A 12,355-nucleotide genomic window follows, 5' to 3' on the forward strand; every position below is an offset into this window, starting at 1 on the left:
TTATTGATAAGGTGGAAAACACTTTGATCTGTGGTTTAGTAATCAGACATTCCTATACATAATCAAATTAATTACCGGTATGTAATATTATACTATTATTGTCTATTTCTCTTGTACTTTCTTGTTTGAGCGTACTGAATTCAGGTAAATCTAGAAAAAGCCCTTTGTTCAGAAACATAAAATTGAGTTAAAAGGGAATTTTAGGAAAAGCCAATATAAAGCTTGTCTATATAGTCGACTTAATGTATAATTTGACGTTTTTGCATGGATATCAATACATACGAAAGTTTGTTCTTGATATCTTTGTTATCATCACATGTGTAGATGCTAAAGCATATTACTAACTCATCGTATGTTGGTCGTTTTGAATTGACCACTGAGTCAAGAATTATGATAACTTTTTTTTAAATTGACAATGAATTTAAAAAAAAGGTAGTGGGAGGTTGAATGTCCAATATTTTTTAATAAAATAGCCATTACGGGTATTCTGATTTAACACGGGCTGCTTAATTTCGCTTTGTTTTGTATATTTTTAACTCTATTTCCTAGATCTCACTTTTTTACCCCTAACATCCCATGTACCCTTTTTTACCCCTAACATCCTATATACCCTTTTGTATCCCTAACATCCCATATACCCTTTTTGTACTCCCTACCCTTATTACTATATCCTAAAGCGTGTCAGCCCTTCATGTAAATGTGTCCTGATGAAATGATCTAATCACAACAAAAAAATCATGCTAATTGTTCAGTTCATAGACAATATAATGAGTAAGGATAGCCCTATAAGTGAGAGGTTTAGCTAGCTATTAAACCAGGTTTAATCCACCATTTTCTACTAAGAAAATGCATGTTCCAAGTCAGGAATATGATATCCATTCGTCTGATGTGTTTGAGTTCAGTACTTTTGTGATTTTACGTTTTTCTTAACAAATATGTTTATATTGTCGTGCTAAGCGCATCTCAACCCAACATACGACTCAACAGGCAGTAAATGGCATACACGTTACAACTCATCACTGAAGAGCTGTTGGTCAAATGTGTGAATTAAGTCTGTTTAATAGTATTTGAGAAATGTGATGCAACATACGTGTGTTGTAAATTTAAAGTATTCTTTTGGCTCACAAGTTACAGCTCTGTTTGTCTTGTATGGCAAAAAGTAGTCATAAGCCTACTATATTTGATGAGTTTTCACAACTTCCAGGACCGGTGTTACCGCTGATTGAAACAGTTTCGTCCGAAACATTATCCTAGTAGTAGGCACTCATTTCACATTAATGTTTTCCGTTCTTTACGTACATTCATTGTGTGGGTCAAAGCTTTATAACAAGAAGGGTTTCTACCCTAGGGAAATGATTGCCTTAGTTAGATTCTGCATCACAACTACTTGGAGGTTTTACGTTCAGCGTCCTATTTATTTGGCCTTCCACCTGATTTGATTTGAGCCCTCTTTCTGGGTTTTATGTAGATGAGTTGATGAGTGTCATGCGCGTCTAGCATACTTGATTATATTGTACTTGTTTGGCTTCATAGCTATTTTGATCTGAGCGTCACTGATGAGTCTTATATAGACGAAACGCGCGCTGGCGTATCAAATTACAATCCTAGTACCTTTGATAACTATTATAACCATGGCATCTTTGCTGAGTTTTGTTTGATATCTAAAACAATTTCCTAGATTAGACCAAATCACAAATCACTTAGTTCAACATTGGCTCTGATTAATGCAAAAGCGTGTTGATGATGCTGACATCTCATTAGTCGATGATTAAAGAAAACAAATATAATGGCTCCACACAAATGCAAGTACTATCTATTGTACTTGAAGTCACAATTATCTGGTATAACATCAATGTCATGCCAGATACAGCAACTAAATTAGAGACATCAGTTGGTGATAATAGCCTACTTTTTCGAACCATCACCAAACAATCAGACCTTGTTCAGAAAGAATTAACATTATTGAAAGTTTGAAAGAAAAAAAATGGCAAATGAATTTCAACGCCTAAAATGCTTGGTTACAAAATAGCACAGAAAAATCGATCAGTAATACATAGAACTAACGAACTCAACGGGTATGCACTAAAAACGTTGACGCAAGCAAATGCCTAAACGTAACAACCAGTCACTACCTAACCTCATTAGGATTTATCATAAAAAATCTTAAAGTCTGCACAAAACCTGTATTATATAGGCGGCTGCATGTGTATTCTTGGTAAGACCTACAGAGTATATGCATGGTACAGTATAGTACCAACAAACCAAAATAAGATAAAAGCCATGGAAAAGAGAAACCAGGTTTGTAAATAATAATTAAAAAGACATAAATCTTGGCCGGGTCACAAATATGACCAAAACATGAAAAATGGGAAAGCCTCGAACAACGGAGGAAAACAAACATATTATGAAGTTGAGAATGAAAACGGGCATAGTGTCCAAGAGACACCAACCCGATCAAAGAACTGGAAACTTCCCAAGGCCATGAATTTGTCTTCAACGCAGAGAGAAAATGGTAAAGTTCCTGGATTGGGACAGGTGTATAAATGCATGCTTTTCACGATCGATAATCTGCTCGATATAGATCGTCAATGATTTATCTGACGCTAAACCATAACTTGACTAGAGATTAACATCGCTTTACCAAGAAAGAATGCCTGTGATGAATCTTTCTCTCAAATGACAATCAGGGATTGAAATAATCTACCAACAGCAAAATCGTCGGCCAAACTGTTAAGAGATTTAGGGTACTTAAATGCGTGCTTTGAAATTATCTAGGCAACACCAGTATGAACACAGTTTTAAAATGTAAAAATATTTCTAATGTTTTCGTGCGAAATCATGTACTAGTAAATTCAAATTTTGAATCAAGTTTAGGGAATCAAATGAAATCTAAATGGTGAGACAGAGTGCATCCACCCAGTAGGGATCTCCTGCTGTCAATATACCGGAAAAAATCAAGGTATGAAGCAGTCCTTCTAGTATCAGTACCATCCTTTATTTCAAGTTTAGTAGGAGATATAAAATGTTCTGAATGAAATATAGGTTATTCAGTGATATGAAAATGAGAGGGCGACAAAGAGATACAGAGTGCGAGCACCTTGCGATTCTTTAATTTTACTTTCAGATACTAAAATATATTGATGATGTCCTATGAGTCAGAATTCCTTAGATAACTTGTCAAAAATTAGATCAGGCTTAGGTTCAACCCACCATTTTTTTTTATTATTAAAATGTCCTGTACCAAGTCAGGAAAATGGCAGTTGTTATCTTATATTTCGTTTCTGTGTGTTGTGGTTTTTGTTTTTTGTTGCACTACAGTGTTTCTGTTATTTCCTTGTTTTTTTTTCTCTTATAGTTGCTGTGTTTACCTCAGTTTTAGTTTGTAACCCGGATTCTTTTTCTCTCAATCGATTTATGACTTTCGAACAGCGGTATACTACTGTTTCCTTTATTTAGCAGCTATAAACAAACATCACCTGTATATCGAATTTTGGGTCCTCAATACTCTTCAACTTTACACTTGTTTGCCTTTTTAAATATATGAACTCAGCGTCACTGAAGAGTCTTATGAAGACGAAACGTGCGTTTGGTGTATCAAATTATAATCCTGGTACCTTTGATCACTATATACATTTCCCCAAACTCATTCGATATTCAATAGCTTGCAGTTGCTACACAGACTTAATAAATGTAATCATGCAGTGTCTGAGCACAAAGTTGATGAACCATGGTTATATAAAAGAACGTCATGTCCTTTTTCTAAAAAGTTTAGTGGAAGATTACACCACCTTGTTGATAAATATTCCATAATTTCACCAATACATAACGGTGTTGAAGTATATATTCTATGTACTGACCTTGTTTATATACCAATTCGTTTTCTTTGTTGACATACTATATTGTTGTTTGAAGACAGGCATAATTAATAAAATGTTAGTGGTGAGGATTTTTAAACGTGAATCTAAAGCAAATATTTCATTTGGGTGTATAAAGAAAACTTGACTTTAACAAATTAGATAACTAGGGCAGCCTTATAATATCAAAATTTAGGAGACCCTAAATCATACCCACTATCACTCTGTAGACTGTTTCAAAGATGAGGTTGTCAGACGAAACCAGTGAACATGGTGAAGGCATTAAAAGTTTGGAAACATACCTCTATAAAATATCACTCTGTGAGACTATTCAAAAGAAGAGGCTTTAAAGTCAGTCAAAACAAATGTGACAGTGTTCCAGAAATCCAGAAATTTGGCTAAATTAAATAATGTTTGTAAATTCTGAAAAAAACTGTGAGATTTTAATGAATGGGAATTATGTGATTTCACAATTATGAGAACAAAACATTCTGACAAATTATACATACATCTGTATGCATATTTTCCTTACAACGCAATAATTTATCTTGCATTTTTGTACATTCTTCAAAATTCTTCAAATCAAAAATCGCAAACATAAATGCACTGAGTCATTTCTGGTTTTACAGTATCACTCTGAGAGACTGTTCCAAAAAAGAGGCTTAGAAGGTGAGCTAAACAAATAAGTAAGAGGATATATATGAAGCCAATGAAAGTCTAGAAACATACCTCTATAAAATATCACTCTGTGAGACTGTTCCAGAGGTTTAGACAGTGAGCTAAACAATGGTGTCAGAGGATACAGATGAAGCCAATGAAAGTACGGAAATTTGACTTAATAAAGTGATAAAAGTCAGCAATTCTTAAAGCTTTATTCATGTTAACAAACAGCTTTTTGCACTAAAATTTTACTTCTAACAAACAGCATTAGTGAAAGTGAATTGTTAAAGATTGTAAAAGTTAACAATTTGTGTGTTTAAAATTTTAACAGATACATAACAACAACAGTTAAAAAGCATTTTTAAATATTCAAACACTAAATTTCATTTAAATATAACTTGAAAAACATTCCACTAAAAAATGAAAATGAGAAATGTCCTCCTAACTTCATACCTATAATACTATATTCTATATAAAAGTATTACAGTTCAGTTGATTTGCATTATACACCAGACTATCCAGTGCATAAATTTTACATTTTTTTTGTACTTTAGTTAGATAAATGTATACACTCTTTCGAAATGTACTGAACATTCGTACAAATATATATATATATATATATATATATATATATATATATCTTTATGCTAAAATGATATTCAATTTTAAGTGGATTTATCTTAAATATCAACAAATTCAATGAGAGCCTACAATTCATTTTAAGATTTTTACAATTAAAAACTACTGCTTCTCTTGGATAAAACAAAATAATGGAAAAATTGAAAAAGTTTTTTTTTAGGAAACTTTGTTTAAAAACTAAAACATTCAGTTTGATTTCTTTTTATACAATTAGTCCATGTTTAAATCAAAATGAATACATGTAGTATGTCACCATGTGAACCACTTCTAACAAGATCTTCAAAAATCAGCAGTATCAAGAATTTATAAAATTTTCAAATTTATCATACAAAACAAATATTAAATTATTTCAATAACAATATTTTTATCTCAATCATAAACAATTATATGCATATACAATGTATAATTAAAAGGTTCATGAATACTTTTGTAGTTTCAAGAGAAAATATCACAGAAATAAAAGAAATATAATGAAACGTCTTCCATATATAAATTCCAACATGCTGATTTGTAGGCAAATATATATGTACAGTATAGGTGGGAATTTAATGCCTTTGTTGTAAAAAGTGAAAAATATAATAAATTATTTTAATATTTTAACAGTTATTGTGAGAACAGTTTATATATTTTTAATAAAGACAACATTGAAAACTTCTTGTATATGGAATAAATATCATGTTAGATATTAATTAAAATATGAAATATTCAATTAACAAAAAAACTATTGAGTCTGTAAGCAATATGCATCTTTAAAACCAAAATTAAGAATAAAAAAGTTCTTAAATAAACTTCTTTGAATGAACCAATAATGGGTGAGTGAATAAATTAATAAATTATTTTTTCAATATTCTATTCATAGGTTGTACATCAATTTCATTTAACTTTAAATTTGATATATCAACTATTTATAAAACCAGAGACATATATACACATGTATATATGTCTCTGATAAAACATTGTCAACTGTGCACCATGGTTTAATCATAAACTCATTAATATAATATGATTAAGGACTGCAGGTGATACGTCATTTGATTTCATTGCATAATAATTTATAAGTAAAGTATACAATTTTTTTCAACATTTAAAACACAAACAAAACAGGAAATTAATCCTGCTATTACTTTCTATGAAAAAAAATGTTCAAAGACTTATGAAGTCCTCTGCTGTACTTGTTTTCTAACACATATTGGAATTCAGTTAAGACTTCTGCCTTTTCTGACACATTCATAAATATGCTTTGATTGATACCAATCAATCTATGAGGGAGCAATGTTTCAAAATGTAACATATTATATTACCTGGTCAAACATATAATATACATGTTCCTAATGACAAAAAGCTGCATTAGCAATACACAGGCAAGTATAATCCTTTAAAGTAACAATGGAAACACTGACATTACTCCCTAACAATACTTTTACGGACACTCACAATGAAAGAGTGAAATAAAAAGTCAGAATGATAAAATCTAATTGTCATGAAGGCAAAAAAAAAAAATTAAAAAATTAGATAAAAAAAAATCTTATAGCTGTGTCATCTCAGAAAAAAAGGGAAGAAAATCATTTTTTCCCCCAGATAGGAACAGATTTATATAGGAAGAAAAAAAAAGAAAAAATCAGGCATTTTAAGCTTAAATCTTTGTGAAGACTAAACAAGAGGAAAATAAATTTTTCTCTTTAAAATGAGAATGGCTTTGTCTTGGAAGACAGAAACATGTGGAATTAAGATGATAATCATCTAATACTACATTGTACTAATAACTTTGTTTTCAAGGACACAAATTAAATCTAACTATTTGGAGAATGTGAAAAATCTTCTTGCTATATAGGTAATGCCATACAAAATAATAAAAGCTTCTTAAGCATATTTTGATTATTTTAATGAGGCAAGAAGGCATTTCAAACTACCTGGCATAAAACAAACAAGAGAACATCTGAATATTTTCACAAATGCTTCCTTACAAAACAATCACTTCTTGACACGAAACTTGTACTAAATTTGGGAATTTTTACAGATTTACATTTCATTATAAAAACAGTCGGCATAGAAATGCCTTACAATCTTAATAAAGATACTTATATTTATATAAATTTTTTGTCTTAAAATAAGATAAAGATTTAATAAGATCTTGAAACTGTGTCCTTTGAAAACAATTTTTCTAATTCTTAAACTAATTAAAATAAGTAACAAAAAATATAACAATCTTTATATACACAAACAACTCCAATCAAAGCTTTAAAATCCTACAGAAAGATGCTTCTGGGAATCTAAAATAGTTGAGAGTCAAATTACATTCTGCCTTATGCATATAATTTAAGGTAACATTACCCCCAAAAACTGTTTACAGGGTACTTTTAATGTGTATATCTTCTCATATAGAATATAAATAAATTTAACATTAAAACAATAAATAACAAAGTGCAGATCTTTTATTAGAAGAAATTCCAAATGAGATTAAATATTCTTTTATCAAGCAAAATGAAAATGGAAATTATCCACATTGAGGGATCAAAGGCAGACTAAAAGAAATAATCAGATCTTTGGCTAAATACTTTAAAATATTGCCTAAAGATGAACAATATTTGCCATAATAAATGGATTATCTCCCTTTGTAAACAAATGTATCTTATTATACTAAATTGAAAGGGAATATCTAATACTTTTCTGTTTTGTACACACACAAAAATGAGTCTGCATTAAAAAAAAAATCTTTTCAGATCTATTCTCCATGCATTCTCATTTCCAGTACCGCATACATGACTTTAATTTTGGCAGGACAAAAAAAATTCAGAAATATTTCTTGTAAGCCTTAGCCAGCCTTCACGCTTAACTTTTGAGCCTACAAGCTAGCTCATTTTTTTGAAAATTCTAGTTGGATTCTGTTGGCTTGTATAGAAGAATTTTACAAGCTTAAAAGCAATTTTACAAGCCAATGCCGTAAGACTTGTGGTTAAGCATGAAGACTGAGCCTAGGAAGATACCAGAAGCATCCAATCTAAATTTGCAAACTTTTCCAATTGATTAAATCTATATTTAGCATGTTTTACTGTCTACCACAGTCAGGACAGACCACATGTCCCTCATTCAATAGGAATCCTTTCCCTACCATTGAATTCTCACACTTATGGCAGACAAAACAATCACTGTGCCAATGGCGATCTTCAAACGATATGAATTTAGTTCCTCCAAAACCTATAAAATAAAATTAAAAAATTTTATTTAGAAAACTGAAATATTAGCTCGTTTCACCTTTTTGTTGTTTGTTATTTTATATTGAAGGAATATTTTCAAATTCAACCCATGTACTAGTAAGCCTAAATTCACATTGAACTTCTTCAGAGGCAAGTAGAAGGTTGAGATGAACTACTTATTTGGACTGTTAAATGATATATTTACACTAAATCCATTGGATGTTGCATGAGTAGTGATTGATATTTTACACACATAATTTTTTTTTGTAAGTTGTTATAGGCTTTGAAACAGCTGTCAGTAACTGCAAGTACTCTTCAATATGTACATGTCTTATTCTTTGTTTGGGATGTATAAATTCTCTGCCTAGTACATTCTGTGTTTTTGATAGATGTTATCCTGTGTTGTATCAATCTGAGTATCAATCTGATGAGTTTTCACCTGATAGTTTGTTCCTATGTTGGGCCGTTACACCACTATCATCAAACATTTTAAACCCTACCACATTCTTCATGTGTCTGTCCCAAGTCAGAAGCCTGTAGTTCAGTGATTGCCATTGGTACATGTCTGTCATATTTGGTTTTTTTTGTGAATTGTTTTGTTATAAATTATGCAGTTAGTTTTCTCAATTCAATTGTTTATATTTTCATGTCAAACTTTTTCATAGCTGACTATACAGTATGGGTTTTCATATTGTTGAAGGCCTTACAGTTGCCGGAAACTGCTCACTACCACTACATTTAACTCTGCAGAATAGTTGTCTCACTGGCAATCATACCACATCTCCTTATTTTAATATTTATACTGAGACATCCTTGATGATTGGTCCTTTTTGAATATTTTTCTCTAGCCATCATACCATCCCTCCATATTTTCATTTTACAGCTAATTTCCTAATACTTGTAAAGTAAAACTCTGTTTGGCTTGCTTGTTTTGTTTGTATATTATTTACTCAAGCTTTGTAATTAAGAATGACATCTTCAAATATATATATAGGCATAATTAAACCTGTATATAGTATATTCAAATTTGATTGGACATTATCCCAATTACAATTGTACAATATACAAACAAAGCAAGCAAGCTAACTTGCTCTACATGCATAAGGAAATAAGCTGTAAAGTTCTCATTTGTTTACTTTGGTCAAGTCCATACCTGAAATAGGTTGTTCACATCGACAACATTTCTTAGCAAATAGTTGTCCGTAGCACTCAGCACAGTATGGTTTATCTTCCCTTGATGTAAACTTTTCTTTAGCTAGCTCTTTATTACAATTAGTACATACAAAACACTCTCTATGCCATGGCATGTTCTTGTAAGCCACACCTCCCTTGTTAATCACCTGGAAATAATAAATAAAGGTAAAATGACTTGATTGATAGAGAGGATATACAGCAACCTCAACACATGTTCTAATTTGAACTAAAAATACTATTACCATTAATGTACAAAAAGAATGCTGTGTTTACACTTAACTGTATTTTCTCTCCATAATGGTTACCTGCAATGGTAACTATTTTCAGGAAAAAAATTCTTCATGAATTAAATATTTTTGCCATTTAATTTTATATTAACTTAAAAGCATTTTATGTATTATATAGAGCCCAAACATTCAAAAGTATATATTCTTATCATAAAATTGGTTTTTAGTGTTTTCTGTCAAAATATGGACTGATAAATAGTCTTTGATTAAGTATATCATTGTGGATATGACCATTTTGGGGAATTTTGGTTGTTTCATTGTGGTTTATCAAACTTATCCTCTTTTTTTATTTTGTGTCAATGCTGCATTGCTTTTGTGTCTATAAGGAACTATTTGATCAGGTTGTTGTCTCTTTGACACATTCCTTATTTCCATTCTCAATTTTATTTACATTATACAAGTAATATACTTACTCCACTACATTTAGAACACTTCTGTGCAAACTGATCTTCATAGCATGGCACACAAACTACTTCATTATCACGTGGGATAAAACTCTTGTTTCTAATTGGGTCTTTACAGATCATACAACAGAAACAGTCTTCATGCCATTGTTTTCCCTTGTATTCAAACTTCTTCATTCCTGAAACATAAATTGTATGAAAATGAATTATAAAACTGAAACAATGAAATGGAGATAATTCACAATGTTTCCATTTTCACATATTTTTCACTGGCTTTGGCTTGATTTAATCTGCAAAACATTACTAGTTTTTGGCTGTTTCTGTGAAAAAAACAACTATCCACTAATGTAATAATGATGCCCCGGAACAGTTTGTCTAACTAGTTAAGCTGACAGACAAATTATGTCTCTGTTGTGTCCAAAGGTGTGCCTAAATTTTTTAAGTAACATATGTGTCTCAAAACTTTCTTCTTTTGTAATTTTATTCATAAAATTGGGCATTACTTTGTGAAATGTAGGAAGTGACTTGTAGATAATAGACTTGTGTGAAGTTGTGTCAGTGTGGTCTAGGGTAGAAATTCAGGAAACAATACAAATTCACATATCTCAAAGCAATGCAGATAACTCTTTTACAAAAATTTAGAAGTTATTTATCTCTTCTCAATGAACATCTTGCATATTTTCTTCCAATTGGTAAATTCTTAAAAATACAGCCATTTTCATACACAACATGAAATCTTAATATACTCTTACAAGAAAGAAAAAATTAGAAATGGAAAAACCAAAGTGTTAATCAGGAATTTAGAGTTTTCATAAGTATATCATTAAAAGATTGGTGGACATACAGAAAAAAATGTCCATAAAACATAAGCAAAGAAAAATAATTCAATAAATCACGAAACTTTAAGTTATATAGTGGAAAATTTCGGTGTATTCAATGATTCTTAATTTGTGGATCCTATTCTGATTTCAAAGCATACTGTGAATTCATTATTATTCGTGGGATATCAATTTTGGTGAATTTCATGGGTTAAAGTAAACTTAATTGGCATCAGCACTCATGCCACATCTTCCTATATCTATTAAATGTTCAACAAAATGTTAATGTTCTATAGGCTTGTAAAATTGCAGACTTTAGCAAAACCATGAAATTAAATATCCACGCAAACGCAATGTTTAAGGAATCCACGAAAATAAATGAATCCACAGTATGCTCATCACAGACTTAGAAACGGAACATGCAAACTAGAATTTAATACATGTACTGCAACATTCAATTTGTCACTGCTCCAAATTTAACTGTATAATTAAATACATCTTTTAATTAATCTGATTACCTAAAAATCAAATTAATCAGTAATGCAGATTAGCTCTTAAAACATGTGAAATGAAAAACAATCAATTAGGGTAAACAAATCCAACCATCACAATAAATCTCAACGTTATTAACAGTCTCAAATTAAAAGATTCAAACCATTAAAATATACAGAGATATTAACATTTGGGAAAATCACTGCATTAAAGTTATTAACTTTGTTAAAAGACAAAATTTTAAACATATACACCAATGCTGTTTCAAAACGACTATGTTCAGTAAGTGTCATATTTGGCTCAGATAATTAAGTTGCATTTTAGTTGAATATCAAATTTTGTGCTATTTGTGACATTATAAAAGAACATTTTTCCAACTATTGTGCATTGTGATATTAGTCAATAAGTCATAACTTTAAAATTTTATGTTTTCCTTTGACTGATTAATATGGGTTCATGGGTTCATTCATTTTATGCCTGTACCAATTTTTGTGATTAGCTGTTTCTTGGACCAAAAGATTCCCTAAATTTCTTCAAACAGGCATGGTCTTATTGGACCACCCACTCATGGAAATTCCACCTGTTTTTTATGGGGTGTATAACATTGCATGTGTAAAATTTAATAAGGCAAGAAAGATTAATTTACATTGCAATTCTACATGTAACCAATTGATGTGGACAACTTGCTTTAAGAAACAACAGTTTCTAATTTAACTACATATATAACTTTTTAACATTTACTGTCCTACATTTTACAATCTATAAACATATACTTTAAACATATTATTTTGTACATTTTTCTAAACAAGTACA

General features: G+C 30.6%; 1 protein-coding gene across 3 annotated transcripts in view; it reads right to left on the bottom strand.

Moving 5' to 3' along the window:
• Positions 1 to 4,710: 4,710 nt before the first annotated feature.
• LOC143047644 (testin-like) overlaps positions 4,711 to 12,355 on the bottom strand; it is an 81,561-nt gene continuing 73,916 nt past the window's right edge. For all 3 annotated transcript variants that reach the window (XM_076220829.1, XM_076220828.1, XM_076220827.1), the window contains 3 exons: positions 10,242 to 10,411; positions 9,501 to 9,687; positions 4,711 to 8,348 (listed from right to left, as the gene is read on the bottom strand). In XM_076220829.1, coding sequence (XP_076076944.1) covers positions 8,200 to 8,348; positions 9,501 to 9,687; positions 10,242 to 10,411 — 506 coding nt within the window. In that variant the 3' untranslated portion in view covers positions 4,711 to 8,199. The remainder of the gene's footprint in view (positions 8,349 to 9,500; positions 9,688 to 10,241; positions 10,412 to 12,355) is intronic.

Source organism: Mytilus galloprovincialis, chromosome 10, assembly GCF_965363235.1.
Source record: "Mytilus galloprovincialis chromosome 10, xbMytGall1.hap1.1, whole genome shotgun sequence".
NCBI classification, from domain to species: Eukaryota; Metazoa; Mollusca; class Bivalvia; order Mytilida; family Mytilidae; genus Mytilus; species Mytilus galloprovincialis.